This window comes from Hypoxylon trugodes, assembly GCF_022578975.1.
Source record: "Hypoxylon trugodes strain CBS 135444 unplaced genomic scaffold F4822scaffold_6, whole genome shotgun sequence".
NCBI classification, from domain to species: Eukaryota; Fungi; Ascomycota; class Sordariomycetes; order Xylariales; family Hypoxylaceae; genus Hypoxylon; species Hypoxylon trugodes.
In genome coordinates this window covers 647226-670221 of record NW_026250021.1, presented here as the reverse complement: position 1 = coordinate 670221, position 22996 = coordinate 647226, and the positions used below count along the sequence as shown (strand labels likewise).

The window sequence follows — 22996 nt, the reverse complement described above, 5'->3', positions numbered from 1 at the left end:
AAAGCAGAAAGAGAATCGTTTCTTGGCTGTATTCTTAGCAGTTTGGGATATACCTTTACACGAGTGATTACTAACCCGAATTTGCTATGGAAGATATCTAAAACCACCTTACTCCCGATTATCCCAAGAAGGGAGGATACTCATTTGGCGTCATATAGTCACTCTCATTAATACTACCTAGTAGTAAGTAGATGTACCTAAAGCATCCGCACAAACGAACAACCTTTTACGGGGGTATCAATGAAGTATTCTGCCCCGCCTGGAGCCTTCGATGTCATTTGCTCGTTCCGACCCTAATGTAAGGGCCGTTCATTGGATAGTTCGAAATCTCGTTAATAATAATGTTATGTATTAGGCATATTTTAATGCCTAAGGTTAAATACCGAATCTGTTGGTTTGGAAGGATAAGCGAAGAAGAGTCCTACGCCTGCACTCTTACATCACGATGGCTTCGGTTGTGTAACTCTCCCGTAGGAATCGATAGGTCGCATCTGGTGTGACTATTCCTACCTAGGTAGGCAATGCTGCTCATAGGCTGGTAAATTATATTATACTAAGCACTCAAATGCGTCTTTTACTTCACCGGCTACCGTATTTTACGTTTAATATGCTGACATTCAGTTTCAATGCCTTAATATAAGTACTCATCGACGGACGACTTCAGGAAGGCCTTTATCTACGCATCCATACTAAACATATCATCATGGCTGCCTTGGAGCAAACTTTTGTCACGGAAAACGCCGAAATAGGGCCCACTCGCTCAATAAACAGCCAGCCAAGAATTCTTAGCTTAAATATTACTAATAAGTCGCCGCAACTTCTTGGCTGGATAATACGCCTCCTTTGCTTTTTCTGGGATTATACGGAAAGTAATTTCACCACATTCGTTATTCCAAATTCGAGTTTCGGTCTGCTAAGTGCATTGGCATCATCCGTTCTATCAGAAGGATCAAGGCCCTCAACCAAAAATCTCTTATGGCGCGCTCCACTTGTCGTACTCTTCAACTGGTTCAATGTCTTGAACTTTGACCTCGCGAATCAAAGGTCTCCGAAATCTATTCAGGAAGATCGTTTGAACAAGCCTAGACGCCCGATTGTAGCCGGAAAAGTGACAGTGGACCAGACTCGCAGGGCTATGCTTGCTACGATTCCAGCGGCTTGGCTATTCAACTATGCTTTAGGTGTCTGGAAACAGGGAGCTTCTATCCAAATTTTGACGTGGATGTATAACGATCTCGAGGGTGGCGACGAGATAATTCGGGACCTAATTATTTCTATCGCTTACGGCATGTTCAATAGCGCATCTCTCGAAATCGCGTTAGGGTCGGGACAAGCCGGCCAAATTAGCCGGAGGGGAATAATCTGGACTGCTATTATCAGTATGGTTATTTTGACCACGATGCAGGTCCAAGACCTCAAGGATCAAGCCGGCGATCGAACCAGGGGCAGAAAGACTATCGTTGTCTTCTTCGGCGAGCGAGCATCACGTACGTCTATCGCGCTCTTCGTCAGCTTTTGGTCCTTGGTATGCCCGATATTCTGGAGCACCGGGCCCTTAGGATACTTGATTGTTGGTACACCCGGGGCTTGGGTTGCGTGGAGAGTAACGCGGAAACAAGGCCCAGCGGAAGATTGCAAAACGTGGAAATCGTGGTGCCTCTGGACTGTGGCGCTTTACTTCATGCCCATCGCTTATCTCCTCGGGTTTTGATCTCGCGCCAGTATTATGTGTCGCCCCTTTGCGAATGTGACGGATATTTCGTTGCGATACCATATAGGTAAACTCTCAACAGTTTATGCGAATAAGGTGTTATCTTTTTATATAACCAGGTGTTCGTCGGGGTTTCCAGGAATCATAAAAGAGGATTTCGACAACACAAGAAGACGAGTACGATACACATAAAAATGCCAGTTGCATTACTTATCTAAACCGAAAGATCAAACGAAACTCGATAGCCTTTCCGATTTCCGAAATAATTATTCTCTAAGTGTCCGGGTGCCTACCCTGCTCAAAATATGTCCTTCCCCAACCCGAATGTGTTTCGATAGGTACCTAGACAATTGCTACGAGCAACCGCCACGGTTTACCTAGGCGCGTTCCATCAAGTCGCGGTAAGGCTTACCAAGAATACCTAAGTAATTAGAAGCTATCTTGTGATATTTGGTGAAATGACAAGTCATCAACCCGATCAATTGATAGTCGCCGATGTGTGTGGGCCGGCAAGAGGAGGATCCGGATCGGCCGGACTAGGCGCAATCAACCCACGGATGAGTGCAACTCCGGACGAGGGCGCCAATTCGCATACCAACTAGAAACTTCGTATATTCAGCTCGGGTCGATCGCTTCGGCGTTATTGGGGATACTTTTTTCCCGTATTCAGCTCTTAGGCTTCCTCACATCGTATGTTGACATATCATTTCCAAGAGTTTTTACCGAGTATGCCACGACGTAGAAACGATTATCTCTTTCATCTACAGTGGAACCGAATTTTGGCCCCCGTGGCCCAATTAGTTAGTTTATCCCATATAATGTGGGAAGTTGTATCCATATTTTCGTAGCTCGCCTAGAGAATATAGCATCTCTATGACGTAAATATAGAATATCGTGATAGTTCGTATCAGGGAAATTGAAGCTACCTACTGATCCGCGAATACTTAGGAAGACGTCCCATTGAGACCTTGCTAGCTCGTTTTCCATACCCCGGATAACGTAGTATAGATATACCACATGTAGCTATTTAGTATTATAGAATGTTGAGCTGAAGTCGTGTGCCGAGGTAATAAACACATGGCGGAATCGATTGTCGATATTTCTATGCTGAAATAGGCTATTAGAACCCATGGTATAAGTTGCACTTATATGGGGATTTAGCTACGATAGGTAGTTGTGAGGAAGGAATTGTATAGATGTATGTTGGTTTTCGGGGTTTGCTGAGCCACAGGGGCGTTGCATTCGTACTGTGACTATACCGTTGTAGGGACTCAGGGGCAAAAAGTCCTACATGAAAATGGAACCAATCGGGACTCAAAACCACATAATCTGTATAGGGCTTTGATTAATCATCGTATCCACGAGAGTACCATATTTACACTTACTATTGCACTTGCTTCTTAGGCTTCCCAAGAGCTATATACAGTATTTAGAAATTATAACACAGTATAATAGCCGATCGAATATAAGAACACGACTTTAGAAGCTGCATGAAGCTTTCCAGGTATGGTATGGTGCCTTAACTCTGATTGGCTATCTCTTTGCGGCACAGTCGCTGAAGAACTGTATTTAGCCTCCGAGAGTCATACCTTAGAAGCCTGCTGAAGGATTGGGTGAGGCTTGTTCACTTCCTAGATATAAGCACCCTAAAGTCTAACACAACATTGCTTCATATTCGGGATGAGCGTTGGTGACCGGTCTGAAATGCGCGAATCCTTCCTTCTGCAACGATTATTCAGTTAGGCTTCGCCGTGGACTTATTAGTCATTAAAGCGTTGGTAGGTAGAAAATCACTAACACTTAAACTAAGTGGATTAGCGAACGCGATCCTACGCAACGGCCTTTTTTACCAACAGAGTTGCAGCCTGTTGGAATTCGAGCCTAAAACGACATATAACCGATTTATAATCTTTCTTGGAATTTACGGAAGCCAACTCTTTTTGCTTGTGGGACAATGACAACACCAACCTCCCGAGCTTCGGATGATACACCCTGGCGTGACCACCGGTCAACTGAATTAACAGCTGGTGTTCCACAACTAAATTGCGAATTATGCAGAAGACGAAAGATTAAATGCGACAAGTCTAGTCCATGTTCTAACTGTGTGAAGTCGGGGGTACAATGCGTACCCATTTATCGCAAGCGGTTACCTCGTGGCCGCTATGTTACTCCTCGGATGCCGGCGGTATCGAACGATGGGGCCGATGAGTTAAGGGACCGCATCCGAAGATTGGAAGCGTTAATATCGGATATGAATGACCTGAGAGATACACCAGCCAGCACAAGTTTAACCCCTCCAAGACCCGGTCCGAAGATACGTATTAGCCACGAGTCTACCACTGATATAGGCGAAGGGAAGCAGGTTGGGCGGCAATTTTGGGCTCACATCGCTGAGGAGGTAACAAGTTATCCCCTCAGGACGGCTTTTCCCAAGACTAACTGCTAAAAGATAGAAGGCCTTCGCGATATTGTCGGTAACTCTTCCGATGATGAAGAGAGTATAGGGTCAACCCCGAGGTCTGCTTCAGGTGCCGGCCTGAGGATATTAGGCATCGGTTCTTCTGGTCCTGCAGCTATTCAGGCAACCGAGAGTTTGTTTTCGAATCACACGACTACTGCCCAATTAGTATGTAACTTTCGAAGTTTTTTTTTTATTATTATCTTCTCTTCAGATAGGCTAGTAACTAGGGTCCCTTGTGCCCGGTAGTTGCCTAGAGCCCCTTGCCTAATTTATCTAAGTAATTACTAACCCAGTTTGGATTAAGTGCGAAGTTTTCCTACGACAAGTAGACCCTGTCTTTAAACTACTTCATCGACCGTCGCTTAGCAGATTCATGTTAAATGGTCAACGATATTTGACATACGAGCCCGACCACATATGTTCGAGATGTGTCCGATCCGTCGTCTGTTACTCCGCTTTGGCGAGTATGACAGAAAACCAATGTCAGAACATGTTCGGTATATGCAAGTCGGCAGCAATAGTTGAATATAGAGCAGCATGTGAAGCGGCGCTGGAACAATCAGAACTGCTGACTACTAATGATATCACCGTCCTACAAGCATTCATGTTATATCTTGTTGCGAGACGGACCGAAGACCCGAGTCGCGCTGTGTGGACTATGGTGGCCCTTACCGTCCGAATAGCAAGGGCCCTTTCGCTTCATATAGATAATCATACCGAATCCTTTTTCAATCAACAAATGCGGCGGCGGTTATGGCATACGATATGCGTTTTGGATCTCCAGTCATCATTCGAACAAGCTAGCGAGCCTCTCATAGGTCCCAATGCAATATCTTCGATCCTTCCTTTAAATATTAATGATTCCGAATTCGACGTCGACACATCCGAGGAGCTGCAAAATAGAGCTGGGCTGACCGACATGACTTATGCCCTTGTCACGTATTACGCGCAGCGAAGCGGTCGACTTTTAAATTTCTACGATAGAGAAGGCAAAGGCTTCAATTGGGCAGAGCGAGAAGACCAAGTCTATCGGTTCGAGCAAAGCGTCCTCAATTTATTGAAGTTTTGTGATCCGGAGACGAGTGATTATGCGTGGTTTGCGTTTCATGGAGCTCAATCGCGTGTAGCGTCCATGCGTCTCTCAGCTTTGAGACCCTTGCGTCGCGTCGGAAGCAAGCCGACACGGCGGGCTCAGCTTACAAATCTATTAAATGTCGCTCTTGAGGTCTTGGAAAAAGTGAATTTAATCCGGACGGATCCTAGAGGGGAAGGGTTTCGATGGTATATCGTGGTGCAGTGGCATGCACTTGCGATCGCCATCACCGAGTGCTTCGTCTGTGCCGAGGTCGGAATACTCCGAGCTGCGTGGCCAGTGATTGAAGAATGCTATGAAGACTACAAAGCACTCATAGAAGACAATCGCCAAGGAATGCTCAAAAAGCCTCTTGAAAAACTGATGGGACAGGCGAGGAAGAGAATAATACCATTGCTTACTGGGCAGAACCTTTCCCAGATGCCATCGCAGCTTGGAACTAGTCCGTCGGTCGCATATAGCGCGACACCTTCGGGCTATCCGTCACCTGTACCGAATAGATCCCTGGACGCCATGGCGCCATCGCATGCAGGTTCTGCAGGTCTACCAACGACGCAACGACAACCTCAACATTCTATGGATCTGGACTTTAATTTTAATGCGATGGGCTCATTCATGCCTTTCGATCATACCGCTAGTCCATCTTCGTTACCGCAGTGGTTTACGCCACAGGGAGCATACGCGCAGGGTCGGGATGCGAGCAGTAGCCCCGAGGGTAGTAGTGGCGCTGGAGATGTGTCTTGGAGGACATGGGAAGACTTTGTATCTGGATTGTCTTTTGAGGACTTCCCTCATCAGCCCCCTACATAATCTGGTTTCTTGTCGGGTTTTCTGTTTTAGCTACGGATGGGATATGGGAGATAATACCAGGAATTGGGGACGGCTACTAGGCTAGGACGCATAGGATATAAGACAGATGTGTATGACGAAGTGATGAATAGTGAAATACTAATTTTTCATACAAATTGTGCGTAAAGATCGAAAACAATACCTTCGGATAGGCGCCGATAGAAACAACTTCAGTACAAAATTATGTCATGTCTCGGATATAACGCCGAAAACTTCGGAACCCGAGCCGATGAACCCCTCGGATTTATCCCGCCTTCTTATTTTTCGAGTGGCTGTCAGCGGATAGGTCCGAAACATTACCTAGATTTGAACTCCGAAATTTATAAAATTCACACTCAAGATTTTCTCGTCGGATGCATCCGAATTCTTTATCGGATAAGCTCCGATTATTTTCTTTCTATTCCTAAATTTCGGGATTTGATACTTTTTGATTGTTCACAGATAGCACGTGGAGATGTGAGATTTACCACGTGTTTAACGTGGGACCATTCGGAATTAAAAGCACCTACTCGAAAGGTTATGCATGAATGCTAATCAACTCCGGAAGGGTAGATATGTTGGTGGTAAAGATTAAAAAGAGCCATATTTAGAATTTGGGATCCAACAATCTGGCGCGTGATGCTGAGGATTAGGATCATTAAGGCGCGCGTTAGCTGAATCTTTAGCGGGCATAGCTGGAAATAAAAGGGGTAGAAAGAATAATGGCGTAATTATAAGCGAGACGGAATGGTCCGAGCTTTTTTCGGTATTGTATTCCTTCCTTGGTCTTGTCCCTGTCCACCTTCCCGGATAGAGCGGACTAAGAGCGGACTAGGTTTGAACTAGGTTCAATTTGGCCTTACGATCTGGAGTAGATTACATTAAGATTACATTAGATCTGGCACTAGAATCTATCCGTGATTATTCCATTTGATTATTCCTAGGTACTCCTGCCTACAGTTAGGTACTACCTGTCTAGCCCAATTTTACTTTTTTATCTTACTTAGGGTTCCCCTAGGGTCTCCCAGGGTCCCGTCAAATATCCTCCGGAGTCGCCTGAACTAACATCTGCAACCTTCCATTAACCAACTTCCTCTCCTGGTCGAACGAGCTGGACTTGTCAGGATTGTGTCTCCCACCATCCATCCATCCTTCTGCTTTCTAGTACCACTCCAACACGTTCAACTTCCGAACCCATGCCAGGCACCGTGTACCGCGAATGTATTGTATATGCGCTTTTGTTTCGAATAATGTCGATCAATGAAGAGCCTCATCGCCACGCCACGACGTATCATAAACTTGTCTTGTGTTCCGGTAGCTCAGCGATGATTCGGAACTTACCGTTGGCTTGGAATCCAGCGTAAGAATTTGGGAGCCCTAAATAGATAAGGAGGAAGTTAAGACATTCAATTCTTGGCACTTTAAGTTGGTGCGAGTCTGTGTAGCACTACCGGCTTACCAATGGGATGACGCTATAGCCAAGGTCGGTCACCTGGCGGGTTCCTGGAAGCCAAGGCCTACCCAACTAAACATCTACTACCTACAATCAATCAAGTTAGCGGGCGGGAAGATAAATCCGGCACATAACGTTCCACATGAAGGCCTCTCGAGATGTCGCAATGTTAGCGCAGTACGCAACGAAGTGGCACGGTCTACTCTCACGTTCTAACTAACTGGAAATCCAACAAGCAAGGCATGTTGGTCGATAAACTGAATCGCAATTGTTCCTTAATGTCTTGGCCTAGCAAGTTGGTCGAGTCAGTGTTCGGCCCGACCACCTGGACGTGCCCATGGATATAGTAGGCGAACCAAGGGCGCTTCAAGGATACCATGCGATTACCTCCTTTCAATCAACCGAAATTCTACATCGGATATGCCTACGTCCAATCAATTGTCTAAACACTGACCTGCATCTGCACCCCTGATTTTGGCGAAGTTATAACTGATAATCTCTTTGTCGCGCCGTAGATGCGATGGACACGCGCAATCGGTAGCGGATATTCGTCCCTCCATCCCAGGCTCCTATTTCAGCCCGATAGGTCTTGCGCATGCCACCGTCTAGATTTACACTTCATGTCGTGTCCGGAGGATGACTTCGCGGATATCAAGAAGCAATTCGGGGCGCCAAATTTCCTTTAGGTTCAGTAACGTTGCAAGTATAATTGATTCTTTTAATGCAACCAAAGGTCTAGGCGTAGGTGGGGGTGGGCTAACTAGGTTGGTCAGCATCGTGAGCCTGACCTCGGCACCATGGCCGCGATCTAGGCTAAGACTGGACGCTTCGATGCGGCCTACTAGGAGAACTGTCCCAAATAGGAAATACCTTATCTCTCCACACCACGGAATGGATACCTATGGGACGGACAGCTAGGGCTTAGGACGCTAAAGACAATCCAAGCTTGACATTTGCCTTGCGGGGTCGGCAGAGGTAGTGAATTAGAGCGCCGACGTATTATACCCCAAACTTGTGTGAGTGAGGTTAAGACAAACCCTTCTCCCCTGTGTGTCTCACATAATCTACCACATTACCCTAACTTACGTGCGTTAGCTGTCGTTTTCCTGTTATTGAGAATCAGTTGATCTACTACTGTAAATCACTTTCTTTAAAGATTGGCCGTGATTTACACGCCTCCGATGTGACGGCTGTCCCAAGATCTCATTTGATCAAGTGATGGTGGGGTATGAGCTACAAGTTGATGGGATCATACTACCCTGTGATAAGCTGGTCGACCCTTGTGTTAATCTCATCCGAAGTCTAGTCTATGGTGTTCTAGTCCCCAAGCTCTCTAGCTTCTGATTGGTTGTGCCGAACAGCTTCCCCTGAGCAAAGGCAGCCTTTATTACCGAGTCCAAGTATGCAAGACACATTCCAATGTGTACCTTCCGGATACGGGTTAGGGATAGAGCACGAGGGCTTCTAAACTCTAATATGCTTTTTTTCTGGTTCTGAGAAGCTCTCATGAGCCTCGTCGGTATACTCATGACCGGGGTAACCACCTTCAAAATGTCACCGCAGCAGGGGATACACCAGAATAACTCGATTTAGGATTATGTCTGGGTTGATACTAGCAACGTTGCCGCCCTTGTTCAGAGCCGCTACGGGCTATCCGTCAAGTTATTTGGTGTAGCAATGGCCCCTTTAGTCCGAAGTCAACAGTCCATTACCTGGGATTCAGCGTCTACAGTCACATCCTTGTGTCACATGGGGGAGACAAAGTGAGCTCCTACTGCGTGCCAAATGTGCACCTTCCCTCGTCTACGAGTTTGTATAAATACACGGGTAGATCAACTTCCATTTTGATTTTCTCTCCCACCAAAGCAAACTTCACCGATACAGAGTTTCATTCCTTTAGACTTCTCTAGTCATCACTCTGAATTTATTCGACAACATGGTATCTTTTAAGTCGCTTGCGGCTCTGCTTCTGCAGGCCTCCGTCGCCCTCTCTAGCCCAATCACCGCAGTCGAGAAGCGGGCTTCTTCATTTTCCAACACGGTTTACTTCACCAATTGGTATGTTATTTCACTAATCCATGCACAGACTACGAATTAACGGGGTTATTAGGGGTATCTATGGAAGAAACTACCAGCCCGCGCAACTTCCTGCCAATCAAATCTCCCGCGTGCTGTACTCTTTCGCCAATCTCCGAACTGACGGAACCGTCTACACGTCGGACTCGTATGCCGATCTAGAGAAGCACTACGATGGCGACTGTAAGTGATTTACCGCTCATTTCATGATTAACGAATTTCACTAACATATGCACCCTAGCGTGGGATGAGCCCGGCACCAACGCCTATGGCTGTGTCAAGCAACTGTACAAGTTGAAGCAGGCCAACCGACAGCTCAAGGTTCTCCTTTCCATTGGTGGTTGGACGTACTCGAGCAACTTTGCTGGCGCAGCTAGCACCGATGCGACCAGATCGACTTTCGCGAAATCGGCAGTCACTCTGGTCAAGGACTGGGGTTTCGAGTAAGTGTTATCAGTATCCCTCTCCCCCTCCGGACCCATATTATGAGCCAGACCACCCCAGTCAGTCGATGATTGCCCAGAAAACACCAAACATGTTAAAACTTATACTTGAAGAAGTATTTACTAATTCATTATCACAGTGGTATCGATATCGATTGGGAGTACCCTGCCGATGACACCGAGGCCACCAACCATGTCCTTCTTCTCAAGGCTATCCGCGCCGAGCTTGACTCGTACTCCGCGCAGTACGCTAACAATTACCACTTCCTTCTCACGGCCGCTGTTCCCGCTGGTCCCACCAACTACAACAAGCTCCACCTTAGTGACTTGGCAGCCGTGCTAGACACCTTCAACCTCATGGCCTACGACTACGCCGGCTCTTGGGATACTACTTCCGGCCACCAGGCCAACTTGTACCCTAACCCCCAGAACCCCATCACTACGCCCTTCTCGACTGATGCTGCTGTCGCCGATTACATTAAGGGTGGTGTCCCCGCGTCGAAGATCGTTCTTGGTCTACCCCTCTACGGTCGCTCGTTCGAGTCCACCAACGGTATCGGACAAGCGTACTCCGGCGTCGGCTCTGGCTCCTGGGAGAGCGGAGTGTGGGATTACAAGGTCCTCCCCAAGGCCGGCGCAACCGAGACCTACGACGCGACCGCAGGCGCAGTTTACAGCTACGACGCCTCGGCCAAGGAGCTCATCAGCTACGACAACGTCGACATGGTGCAGAAGAAGATCACATACGCGCAAGGCAAGGGTCTCGGTGGATCCATGTTCTGGGAGGCCTCTGGTGATCGTACCGACAGTGGTAGCTTGATCGCTGCTGCGTTTAACGCACAGGGCGGTTCGGGCTCGCTTGAGTCCTCGCAGAACTTGCTTAGCTACCCTAACAGTCAGTACGCTAACATCAAGAACAACCTCGCGTAAAAACAAGGGTCTTGGTCGCGGCTCAGCTGGCTGGTCTGATCGTACCGTATGGTGGTCATTTGGATCGGGGGCCGGCGCTCCGTCTTAGAGGACTATCATCACCTGGAATATTCTGTTCTCTGTTATATAGTTAGGTATTACCAAGCGGCGGAGCTTTGCTTGGTATGGATATTCGAGATGGTGGTGGATGTATAAAGGGGGGTTGGACATGAGTCGTATATGCATGCAGGCAACACTTGGTTAAGTGCTGGGTTGGTTTCGTTGTATATACTTGATACGCGACCTCGTATATAACCTCAAGAAATAAAAACTGATGAATCAATATATCATCTTTCTTGTACCTCTATATAATAAGTAATTCAGAATAACTAACCGCCGACCGACTCCGAACATCCAAGTACCCCGGTCGGGCCGTCTCGGATGTCGGCTTGCCCCGCGCGGCCATGGTAGGGGTATAGGTTTAGCCCTCCGCCAACATACCTATGTGTGTTGGAACACAAATCGTAGGATAACCCCCTTTTAGGCCTCTCCCTTGCAGTACTTTGAAATAGCTGTTATATTATCGGTTTATACATCATCAAGAGTGCCCCCCAAAGACTTTTCGTCCGGATATTCGCAAGTCAACATGGCCAATACCACAACTCCCATATACACAGATACGCCGTTGCCTTTAATCCACACGCCCAGATTCAAAACTAGCAAGGCACGTATTAATATACAGACGATCGCTTGATCGCGACAGATTACTAACAGATTTTTCTTCAAGATGACCCTTTCACAATCGAAGCATCGCACATGGCTCTTAGCCACAACGCGTTTATCCGCGGCTTCAACAGCATATATCAGCAAGCGCCTCGTATACAGGATCCTATCAACAAATCCGAATTCGTCGGATACTGTCTGGCTTGGATTGATTGCGTCGCACAACACCATCATTACGAGGAGACGGAGTTTTTCCCGAATATCGATAAGGCGGCTGGTCGGAAAGGTTTGATGGACGGCGCAGTCCATGAACATGAAGAATTTTACGGCGGAATGGATCAGATAAAGAAGTATCTTCAGGACAAGGGTGGGGATTTCTTACCGGCGGAGTTGATTGGTATTATGGACTCATTTAAGGAACCGCTGCACAGCCATCTCACGTCTGAACCACCTGCTATCGCAGCGCTCGCTCAATACGATACTACAGATACCCCTATTGATATCCTAGGCACTGCTGATGCTGCTGGTAAGTTCGCTTCGCTTCCCGTACGTTGGTCTTCATCGATTCTCATCTCTGGCGTCTAGGCAAGAAGCAGGTTACCTTGGGTTTCCTATTCAACACACTTCCCGTTTTCTTCCTGAATATGGAGACCATTGAATTTGAGGGTGGCATGTGGCACGAAGTATTCCCGCCTCTAAAGGGGATAGTCAAGACAATTATGACCAAGACTGTTCCTATGTGGCATTCCGGCCGATGGCGCTTCGTGAGTTGTTCACCCGAGGGCGAGGTCAAGCAATTAGCGGTATGAGAGGAGCTTTGATTTGAAGTATGAAGGTTATATTAAGTATTACTAAAAACCTATTGCCTTTGAATCCAGCCACTCATTATACTAGTTCGCATCCTTTAAGACGATACCCAAATTAATCTGAGACTAGTCTTGACATTGTTACCCGGCGCTTTCCCCTATGAAACAATACATCTTACCTACCTAACTTACCTTTCCCGGATGATAACGTTAATAGGCTCCTTTTGCACCACAACATATGTTTTCAATCGACCCCATTCGACATGTCCTCCTGGTGCTATAGACATATCGAACTTCCAGACGAGGCGAGCAAGCACAAGCCGCATCTCTGCCAAAGCAAATGATTTACCTATGCCACAATGAGTCAATATTACTAACCGAAGTATCAAGATGATATGGACGCGGCGTAACCAACCTAAGCAATTCCTCGCCCCAAATCCGAATGGTTTCTGGCTGCCGCGGCAATCGTTCTCGAACTCGGCAGGTTGCATATCCGCAGGGAGAAATCTCTCAGGCAGGAATTCGCTTGCGCGATGGAAATTGTCCTCTGAGAGGGACATAGCGGTTGAGTTAACAACTACATGTGTCTGCACGACTCGATTAGCCAAGACGCCGCTCATGGCCGGATATACTAAGAATCACTAAGACCTACATCTTCAGGAAGGAAACAACCACAAACGGTCGCGCCACCTTTCGGAGCGCTCCGTAAGAGCCCGCCAGCTACAGGATGGTACATCCTCAAGCCCTCTGATATCACGGCATTGAGGAAGGGAAGGTTTTGGACGGCGCGAAGGGTAATCTGCTCTTCTTTGTCGAAGGTACCTCGGATCTCATGCTCCAGCCTGTGTAATTGTTTTGTACTCCGAGTAAGGGCAGAGACTATCCCACAAAGCGTTGTCGCGGTCGTTTCGCTAGCTGATAGACTCTTACAGATTAGGAGAAGAGTCCGCTAAATGTTGGAATGGTAGAACTCACCTGCAAGAACTATGATCGGCATGGTAGATTCTATCTCAGATACGGACATTCTTTCAAAATCCGGATTATTTTCGAGCATAGGGGCCATGAAATCATCCCGATGAGAAGATGCCATACGCCGGTGGATTCTCTCCAACCCCATCGCGTAGTGATCTGTCTGTTTTTTGCGCAGGCTCGAAGGAATGAAGTGCATAAGAAGAGTTTCGAGACCAGCGTAATATCTGGTGATAGCGGCGAGGACCGTCACTAGATCAATTCTTAGAACCCAATTAATCGGAAGATGTAGCGAGGACAGCACGTTTGAAGGTATGGATGCGCCTACTCTTGATGAAGCTAAAAATCATGCGTATCCACGGATGACTCCTCGCATTTTCGAGGCATTCAAAAGACTCGCCAAAACAAAGCTGCCCAGAGAGGTCGAATGCGAACCAGTGAAACCAATCGACTACATCAACAATAGTTTCTCGCTTTTCCTTACCCGACATGACCACTCACTTAACTTTTCAATAAGCAAATCCACATAGGACTTAAGGACCGGTTCCTTATGCAACATTTAGCTAATCTCATCAACACCTCTATACAGCGCAGTATAGCATACCTGCTTCATAACCGCCCGTTCCGTAAACGCCGGCATGACAACCTGGCGCATCCGGGCATTCGCAACCGGATCCGCAGTCATAACCAAGTTATCCGGTTGACCCGGAGGTGTTTTGAAAAACGTCGCATTTCTAGGAAATGGGTTCTGACCACCCACGATAGTCTGCCACGCATCCTCATGCGCGATCGAAACTTCATCAGGGGCAGTCCGAACAACAACACCATAACGTCTGTGGAAATCTTGAATTTCTTAACGAGATCCCCCGACAGCAATGAGCGGACGTATCCCAAGCGGCTTGCACGCCACCATATTGGGCCAGGGATATGTGCTAGAGGGTGGAAATGAAGGTTATAGACTAGACGAACAACCCAGCACTAAACCAACAATCAGTAAACGCTCGATAAAAGTCCATATTGGATCAAACGCCTTACGGAGACGGATAAAATGCCGAGTATATAGATCGAATTTAGAAGCGAAGAGCTTGATGAACCAAATTCATACATAGTAGCGATTTTTTTAGTTGCCGTGAATGATACTCAAGTAGTTAAGGGAAAATTATCGCAAAGAAGCTAGACAGATATATATATTGGCTTACGATCGCTTTTCAGCTGGAAGTGGGCGACTCCAAATCCAAATGAGAGATCCTTCGGGTACATCTTGCCTATCTACACGCGGGGTGTTGCAGTCTGAACCAAGTTTGACGCCTTCAAGGTACTATCGTGCGCATATAAAGTAATATAATGACGCACACTTGCATGCTGTACCTACCTAGGTATGCTCGTCGGGGGACACCTCGCTGCCCATAATCCGTATCTCGACAAAATCTGCCCGCTTTATAGCTGGAACCAACAGATACAGGATAAAAAAATTAAACATTCAATTACTATACAATCTTTCCTACGACCTTTCTTCCCCTTTACGCCATTCTCCTCATTATCTCTTCTCGCCGTTCTCACCGTTCGATTCGGCCGGTTGCTCGTTGGCCTCTCCCTCTGCTCCGGAACATAGCTCTTGTTAATGCCCCTACTCCTCGCCGAACTCTCGTCCACCGCGTCATTTTTCACTAGGAACCACTTAAGGTGCCCCAGGCACTCGCAAATGGGTCCGCGAATACGCCTGGCCACTTCGTCGAGCATGCAACTGTGGGTTCCTCTTCGGCACCTCAACGCTAGTGCGGGGCGAAACGACTGGCGAGTTGACTGCAGAGTTCGGTTGCGAGTTGGAGCGACTACCTGGTAAGCTATCCGGAGGCAGGAAGTTGAGTACGCGATTTACGTGGACGGTATGGTTTATCCTGTCCACGCGTTCGGGATCGCGAGCAGCATGGGAGCCACGAGTGCCGTCGTGGTCATCGTTGTCAGCACCCCCGTTCACGGCCTCATTATCGCCGTCCGAGCTGGAGGAGGTCGCCTGGTCTGCCTCGGCATTGGCGATTGTCTGGGCGAAGCGTGAAGACCGACGGAGTACCGGGCCGTATTTATATACGATGAAGACGGCACTCGTGAGAACGGTTGCGATAATTACCAGTATGATGGTCGCCATGAAGATGGAGAGCTTTTCATACCTATTGTGGTTAGAAACATATGGTTAGCATTCTTCTTTCAGGCAGGGGTAAGTAGAATAAGGAAGGGAGGCGACGACATCGACGATACGATGGGGAGGTTTGACATACTATTAAAATGTTAGTGAGTTTCCCTTGTCATTTATTACTGAGTGGTCACTTACCATGGGGATCGCATAAGGAGTTAGTATTCCAGCGAGGAAGTCTCTCGCCCACCCATTGCCACCCGTCGCGGACGCGGCGTATGGTCCGTATGCCCTCAAGACATAGTCGATGGTTGCCATATAAATGGCAAGATTGGCTATACCGATCATGCAGGACCCTATCATACTGGCTATCGGGTGTATCGGCGTCGTGAAGTATGCCGCTGTAAAAGCGAACTCCAGAAGGCCAATAGGCAACAAAGGTGCCAAGTACAATAGCCACCAAAGCCGAGACTCGTACATCGCATACTCCGATTGTGGCGTCTTCTTCCGCAGTTGTATGTTGCGGTTGATGACGAAGAGGAACGACAGAGCACCGATCACGTAGCCAAGACCGATAGGGATGAAGCATAACCCGGTTTGGAGAGGGGTGAAGCCATATTGCCAGTATACGAAACCAAACGACTGGATCATCACTGAGGGGAATCAAATGTTAGCATACATAACACCGAGGCGCAAAAGAGGGGGGGTAGTAATGAAATGGTAGGTAGCTCGCGAAGACACCTACTAAAGATGAGGGCATCGGAGAAACCGGACAATAGGGAGAATACGAGCACAATCGGTTCTGTAAAGAACATCTTGAACGGCCGTATCCAGATCTGCCCTACCTCGGCCCAGTCTATGCGCTTCCTGCCAGCTACCTCGTTCGGCCCGTAGAGGTGCGGGTTCTTGCCGGACTTGCGGTGTTCCTTAGCGACCTTGTCCATTATGACGGTAGCTCGAGTCTCCGGCACGACCCAGAGGTGTAACAGTTGCACCGCGACACCAACAAGGAGTTGGATCCAGATGCACCATCGCCAGGAGGTATGTCCCTCAATGGCACCACCTATAATAGGGCCGACAATAGAGCCACCGACCGATGAGAACACTATGAAGAGTACCGCATACTGGAACATAGGATCGTCATGATCGAACATGTCGGATACAACCGCAAGCGTCACACTACCTCCGGCGCTGGATAGGCCACCCATGAATCGGCCAAAGATGTGTACCGGCCAATTCGGGGCAAGGCCCACGATGAATGCGAACGCGTTCACCGAGCCCAGCGACAGTTGTAGGACGATTTTCCGACCGAACTCTTCGGACCACGGTGCCCAAAGCTCGCAACCGAACGCGTAGGTAAGCAGGAATGAGGCTGCGCCACCCCACCGTATTAGATACGGGGTTAGCTCCCACTCGAGTGATATGCCATCGATGGCATTGGAGTAGATCGTCGTGTTCAGGTTCATGGATACCTGCACGAAGAATATCACCCATAAGCAGTACCACTTCTTTCGCATAGACCATGCAAATCCCAACCTATCACCACAGTCGGAGGGCTTGATCAGAATACGGGCGTCTTGTCCTGGTAACTCAAGCGCCGGGGGGTTATTGGGTTTGGCCCCTTCCGAGTGGCGTAGGGTGAGATTGTCATTGCCGGTAGGGTCCTCAGCGGGCGTGAGGACGATCTCGGGTTGTGGCTTAACCCGACCCTGCGGTGTCCCCTCCGTAGGTCTCTGTTGAAGATCCGTCAGAGGGACACCCGATAATGGTTGGAATACAGGCCGCGAGGTTGCCATTATATGGGAGGTATGTGGTCGCGGCCTGTATTGAATGTGTGGAGATAAGGACGACTGTGGTATGTGATTGAGGATAGTCGAAGTCTTGTAGTCGTCCTTGATCTGTGTAGGTGCGTGTGCGTGTGTGTGTGTTTGTGAATGTAATGTGAGCTGATGAGGAAGAACGGAGAGCGGAAAATCGTGAGGGCTTGGTGGCCTTTTATAATGATAATTTTCCTGTCTCCTCATTCTATCTAGAAGCTACAACAATGAGAGGAAAAGCCTTGCGGGAAAGGATTGAACGTGCGATTGGCATTAAGTTCAATATATCTGACATAGGCCTAAGTGTAGAGTATGTCTCGGGGAAGCTACATGTGATAGAATGGAAGCTTCAGTCTAATAGACTTTGGATAGACTCTCGATATACTTTTCCCCAGAGGTTAAGTTCCTACAATATCGGTTTCATACTTTGACCAGGTCAGGTGGGAAAGCACGTTTCACGATGAAAGTTTAAGAAGGGTCAGTTCCTATAATTACAGTTCAGTTAGTTTGAGTATATCATTGCATTGGGCGCTAGATACCTAGGTACATATTGGTGATCAGGAGCCAATATAAGATTCTCCCTTTCCATATCGGATACTAGGAGGGAGTATTTCAGCTCATTTCTTTTATGCTTAGTCCTAAGGCTTAACTTATGTTCCTTGTATAGGAATTAATATTGGTTGCAGTTTGCTGGCTACTACAAAATGTATCTACCAATCTGCAGAATACCCCCTTTTTGAAGGCACGGACGCCTCATATCAACTTAGGTACCTAAGTGACACGGTATAGCGAATGATCATAAATAAGCATTGCACGAATTGTGCTTTCTAATCTCACGAAGGCTAAGTAGAGTTTCACCGTTTGCCTATACTCTAGCGTAGTGAGATTACTCCAGCTCACCATTGACATGTCCCCACCTGCTATATCGAAGTATAATGACAAGAGTTATCTAGAGGGAGAAAGACCATTAGACACCATGACGTCGCTTGAAAGCATAACACTATGTTGTACGCCATTGTGTTAACGGTAGTCATTGCGGTTGGAGTTGATGAAGCGACGCCAGGTCTAGCTTACGACATCGTCACCTGATGTTGTCGAAGACATTGCGATAGAAGTGACCTCAAGAACGATGGACTGCCAGGAATGAATGAAACGTAGGATAGTACCAATGGTATTACGTTCTTTCCATAGGATCCTATGACGCTCCTACCACAATGTTTGGGTATAAACTACAAAGTTTCAATATCAAGCCCCTGAACTCTGCCCAAAAACTCGCCCTTCGCACCACGCAGGAGCTCATCCATATCCACCATGCCAGTCGCGATATACTTCTCGCTCACACCAGCATTGACCCTCTTCGACAAGAGCTCCCTAAGTTCAGCGCGCAAAGCGCCTAACTCAGCTTTCGTCATAGCCCTAGCCTGTTCCTGCTTCTCCTTCCTTCCCCCTTTTCGTCCACCCCATTTCCCAACTTGCTGCATCTCATCGCTATCGTACTCGACACCGAGTTCTTCGGCGGCATTGCGCATCCAGTCGTCTTCTTTACTGCCCTTCTCTTTTGCAAGCCCAGCGTCGGCAATCTTTTTCGCCAATGTGACGCGAGGTTTTAGACGATTAACCAATTTCCGGTCCATGTCTAGTGTCTGTACGAAAAAGGTCTTCTTCGATTTCTTACTGCTAGTTGAATGTACTTTCGCAATAAGTCTTCGCGTTGGCGTCACCTCATCTGGTGCGCAAAGAAGTATACTCAACCCTGTTTTATCCGCACGCGCTGTACGCCCGGATCTATGCACATAAACATCCGCAGCACGGGGTACGTGGTAATGAACTACTAAATCTACACCCGGAATATCCAAACCGCGTGCTGCGACATCTGTAGCGACAAGAATGGATGATTGTCCTTGTTTCGCCCCAGTAAATCGTTCAACAGAGCGCAGTCGTGCTTTTTGTGGCATCTGAGAATGAAGTGAGTGGGTTTGGAGATTGAGATTTTGGAGCATAGGGGCTAATCTCCGAACCGAGCTGATGGAATTGGTAAAGACCAATGTTCGGACATTAGGATATAAAAGCAAAAGTGCATATAAGTAAAGGTCCTTTGCATATATTGTCAGTAAATGTGCATGTGGCGTTTTCATGCAATTAAACAGGATCATACCTTTTCCATTGCACCACATTCAACAAGTCCCTCTTTAAGCCCCTCTGCCATTTGTGAAACTGGATTTACATCAATGAATTTCGGCTTTTCTTCGCGGAAATTGAGCTTTTTGAGTAAATACTCCATTGAATCTTGCTGGCTCATTAAGTCATAACGTCCTTTGCCTGCAAGCTTTTGCTGTAAGCCTTTATGGAATGTCGCCGAAAATACGAGAGTCTGTCTAGGTGAAGGTTTCGCATCGCCGTCTTCATCTTTATCCTCGTCGGTTTCAAATCGGTCTAGTGCATTGAAGATTTCAGCGGCTTCTTTAAAGTGACCTTCTGTTAGAAGTCTATCGGCTTCGTCGACCACTAGGTATTGGATTTTCTTGAAGTTGTTCGTCAATTCGGAGCTAGAGCTTAGAACCTCCCATAATCGCCCAGGCGTTCCAATAACGATGTCTGCTTTAGCTAATTGGCGTTGTTGTTTATGAACTGATAGACCACCAGTGACGGAACATACGTAAGGTGAGTTCGGTAAGCCAGCGCAAAGGTTCTTGATGTGATCCGTAAGTTGATGAGCGAGTTCTCGGGTTGGCGAGAGGACTAAAGCGAGCGGAATCTTTGCTGCGTCCCGTGGTGTATCGTCCTGGTCCGATAATTCTAGCCATTTCTCAACAATTGGAATACCGAACGCCAGGGTCTTACCAGAACCTGTCGCAGCTTTACCAATAACATCGTGACCAGCTAATACCTGTGGTATGGCCGCCTCTTGTATGGGTGTGGGTTTCGAGAACTTCAGCTTCGCCAACGAGTCGAGAATACGCGGAGATAGGTCTAACGATACCCATGCAGATAGGTCGGCGTCATCCTGTGCATCTTCCAATTCATCCAGCCCGGTAAAGACATTGGATTCAAGTTCCGGATCTTCTACTTCGCCAAGGTCCTTCTTTTTCTTCTGCTTCTGCTTCTTTTTGCTTTCTTTCGGTGCGTCCGCGTCCAGGTCCTCAATGTCATTCGTGGACAGGATTGCAGGCTTGATTTTCGAGGTAGGTTGTGCCGGGGGCTCATCGTCAAAACCTTCGAACTCATCCTCGCTTTGTTCCTCATTTTTATCGTTTTCCTCTTCGTCGTCGGTTGAAGGTGCAAGTGCTCTCTATTTCCTGTCAGTAGTTGAAATTATACCTTGAGCAATGAAGCATACAAATTTGATCGTATTGTTATTTCGGACAACCTCGACGTCGTCAATCTCCTCTAGACCATAAAAGCCTTCGGCGTCGTTGAACATATCGGGGAGCTTCGCTTTGCGCCATTGTAGCGAGTCCGCGGTTATTGTTTTCCTTGCTTTCATTTTCTTAACGGCTTTCGAGGGTGGCGCATGGGCCTTCGACTTCTTCTTTGCTGGTGTATTCGCTGGTCGGCCGGTCGCCTTGCGTTTCTTTTGACTGTCCATCGTGTCTTGGGAATTGGTTACAATAGTTAAATGTGACGATGCTGCCGAATTGCTGGAAATTTTTGGGACTTTGATTTTCTTATCAGCTTATCTACAGCAGCCACTTTTTAATCGATAAGACCTCTGCAAAGCGCATTGACCACAGCTTAATTCAGCCCTACCATTGGAAGTACCTAAGTACCCGCCGGTCGCTAAGCATCTTAATCGCCGCAAAAATTGTAACGAGAAGAAACTTAAACATGTAAAAATCACGAAAGTCTCATATCATCCTGTACAAGTCAATAATTCACCATGGGAAAGTCATCTAAGGACAAGCGTGATGCTTATTACAGACTTGCAAAAGAGCAAGGATGGCGAGCAAGGAGTGCTTTCAAACTATTACAGCTTGATGAAGGTTGTCCCACCTATCTCCCCGCCCATGAGGGTAAGATGCCTGACACGATGCTAATAGAAGATTAGAATTTGACCTCTTTAACAATGTTACTCGGGTAGTAGATTTATGCGCTGCGCCCGGAAGTTGGTCTCAGGTTTTATCCAGGGTGTTAATCAAGGGGGAGAAATTTGGTCGAGCCGCTTGGCAAGATCGCGATGCCAAATTCCGACAACAAATGCTAGGGTTGTTTGGGGCGCAAGCCACCACTGAGAAACCGGAGATTTCAGCACCGACGCAGCCACCTGCGGGGTTAAAACCTCGTCAGGACGTCAAGATTGTTTCCATTGACCTTCAACCCATCAGTCCACTGCCGGGAATCGTCACTCTACGAGCTGATATCACTCATCCGGCTACGGTTCCGCTGCTATTGAAGGCATTAGATCCCGAATATGATTCGAAAACGAAGAGCCAGCAAGCTGCGCATCCAGTTGACCTTGTGCTCAGTGATGGTGCTCCCGACGTAACTGGATTGCATGATCTGGATATCTACGTTCAATCACAACTTCTTTTCGCGGCATTAAACTTAGCGCTATGTGTTTTGAAACCAGGCGGCAAGTTCGTGGCCAAGATTTTCAGGGGCAAGAACGTAGATATACTGTATGCGCAGCTCAAAATATTCTTCGAAAAGGTCCATGTTGCGAAGCCGAGGTCCTCGCGTGCCAGTAGCGTGGAAGCTTTCATCGTCTGTTTAAATTTCCAACCACCGAAAGGATTCTCCGCAAGCCTGGAAGAGCCCTTAGGTGTCGGATTTCGTTTATCACATATGACGGAGCGAAATGCCCAGAGTCTACCGATTACTGCAAATACGATCCTGCAAGATACGGAAACTGGGGCGTGGAACGCCGTCCCCACTTCTGTCCCGATCACAGATGCTGATGGAGTCACTGAAGTGCAAGTGGAAGACCTCCGTCCAAAGCGTGAAAGCGAAATTAGGTGGATCGCACCCTTTATTGCTTGTGGGGATCTGTCCGCTTTCGATTCCGACGCTTCCTATCGTCTACCCCCAGATTACGTATCCCTCGACCCGGTCCAGCCTCCGACCGCGCCTCCCTATAAGCGCGCATTGGAAATGAGAAAGACACATGGTGGCGCGTACGGAAAGACAAGCAAGGAGTGAACAAACCCCGCATCGCTAATGATCTGGATGTTGTGCCGCAGGTCCTTCAATCAAACCGATTGAAATACCCTCCGTGTTACACTCACGCCAATCCTTTGCGCCGAGGTGTTTACGATATAGGTCCATCCTATCGCTAGTCAAGAACATAAATCGCCGCAGATGGGACCAATCCTTGATGACCTCATTTAGACATTCCATCATCCACCCGCCGAGGCCTTTCCCTTGATATTCTGGAAGGATGTATACGTCGGTGAGATAGGCGAATGTGACATCGTCAGTCACGACCCTCACCAATCCGATTTGGGTCGGACTACTTTGACCTGAACCCGTGAGTCGGGACCCAACGGCGGCAATCCAAGAAGAAACTTACCAGCGATTTGTGAGGTAGACTTAGGAAGGATATATAGGCCGAGGCATAATGAGTTATGAAGCGCCTTTTT

The 22996-nt window shown here is 47.6% G+C and overlaps 8 protein-coding genes across 8 annotated transcripts; 5 read left to right on the top strand and 3 right to left on the bottom strand.

The window, feature by feature from the left end:
* Positions 1-641: 641 nt before the first annotated feature.
* On the top strand, positions 642-2057 carry F4822DRAFT_279172 (UbiA prenyltransferase family-domain-containing protein). Its single transcript, XM_051454845.1, has one exon. It carries the CDS (start codon positions 704-706, stop codon positions 1709-1711), a length of 1008 nt encoding a protein of 335 aa, XP_051313087.1. The 5' UTR covers positions 642-703; the 3' UTR covers positions 1712-2057.
* A 1043-nt stretch (positions 2058-3100) lies between these two features.
* F4822DRAFT_406119 (uncharacterized protein) lies at positions 3101-6237 on the top strand. Its single transcript, XM_051458362.1, has 3 exons — positions 3101-4109; positions 4161-4337; positions 4477-6237. Exons 1-3 carry the CDS (start codon positions 3666-3668, stop codon positions 6073-6075), a joined length of 2220 nt encoding a protein of 739 aa, XP_051313086.1. The 5' UTR covers positions 3101-3665; the 3' UTR covers positions 6076-6237.
* Positions 6238-9482: 3245 nt separating this feature from the next.
* On the top strand, positions 9483-11060 carry F4822DRAFT_444078 (glycoside hydrolase family 18 protein; the record flags this gene model as incomplete). The annotated part of the gene is made up of 4 exons (XM_051463183.1): positions 9483-9604; positions 9657-9805; positions 9864-10065; positions 10206-11060. The coding sequence occupies 4 exons, from the start codon at positions 9483-9485 to the stop codon at positions 10993-10995; spliced, it is 1263 nt and encodes a 420-aa protein (XP_051313085.1). The 3' UTR covers positions 10996-11060.
* Positions 11061-11620: 560 nt separating this feature from the next.
* On the top strand, positions 11621-12506 carry F4822DRAFT_430066 (uncharacterized protein; the record flags this gene model as incomplete). Its single annotated transcript, XM_051461213.1, has 3 exons — positions 11621-11702; positions 11762-12223; positions 12283-12506. The coding sequence occupies 3 exons, from the start codon at positions 11621-11623 to the stop codon at positions 12504-12506; spliced, it is 768 nt and encodes a 255-aa protein (XP_051313084.1).
* A 185-nt stretch (positions 12507-12691) lies between these two features.
* Positions 12692-14732, bottom strand: F4822DRAFT_430065 (cytochrome P450; the record flags this gene model as incomplete). The annotated part of the gene is made up of 8 exons (XM_051461212.1): positions 12692-12852; positions 12919-13090; positions 13156-13418; positions 13479-13724; positions 13801-13923; positions 13974-14019; positions 14077-14315; positions 14672-14732. 8 exons carry the CDS (start codon positions 14730-14732, stop codon positions 12692-12694), a joined length of 1311 nt encoding a protein of 436 aa, XP_051313083.1.
* A 236-nt stretch (positions 14733-14968) lies between these two features.
* Positions 14969-17399, bottom strand: F4822DRAFT_444071 (multidrug transporter; the record flags this gene model as incomplete). The annotated part of the gene is made up of 5 exons (XM_051463182.1): positions 14969-15630; positions 15724-15747; positions 15802-16256; positions 16349-17312; positions 17382-17399. The coding sequence occupies 5 exons, from the start codon at positions 17397-17399 to the stop codon at positions 15151-15153; spliced, it is 1941 nt and encodes a 646-aa protein (XP_051313082.1). The 3' UTR covers positions 14969-15150.
* A 915-nt stretch (positions 17400-18314) lies between these two features.
* F4822DRAFT_279090 (DEAD-domain-containing protein) lies at positions 18315-21030 on the bottom strand. The gene is made up of 3 exons (XM_051454844.1): positions 20758-21030; positions 19576-20709; positions 18315-19513 (listed from the first exon to the last, which is right to left on the bottom strand). The coding sequence occupies exons 1-3, from the start codon at positions 21004-21006 to the stop codon at positions 18650-18652; spliced, it is 2247 nt and encodes a 748-aa protein (XP_051313081.1). The 5' UTR covers positions 21007-21030; the 3' UTR covers positions 18315-18649.
* Positions 21031-21234: 204 nt separating this feature from the next.
* Positions 21235-22700, top strand: F4822DRAFT_279062 (FtsJ-domain-containing protein). The gene is made up of 2 exons (XM_051454843.1): positions 21235-21400; positions 21466-22700. The coding sequence occupies exons 1-2, from the start codon at positions 21298-21300 to the stop codon at positions 22554-22556; spliced, it is 1194 nt and encodes a 397-aa protein (XP_051313080.1). The 5' UTR covers positions 21235-21297; the 3' UTR covers positions 22557-22700.
* The last annotated feature ends 296 nt before the right edge of the window (positions 22701-22996 follow it).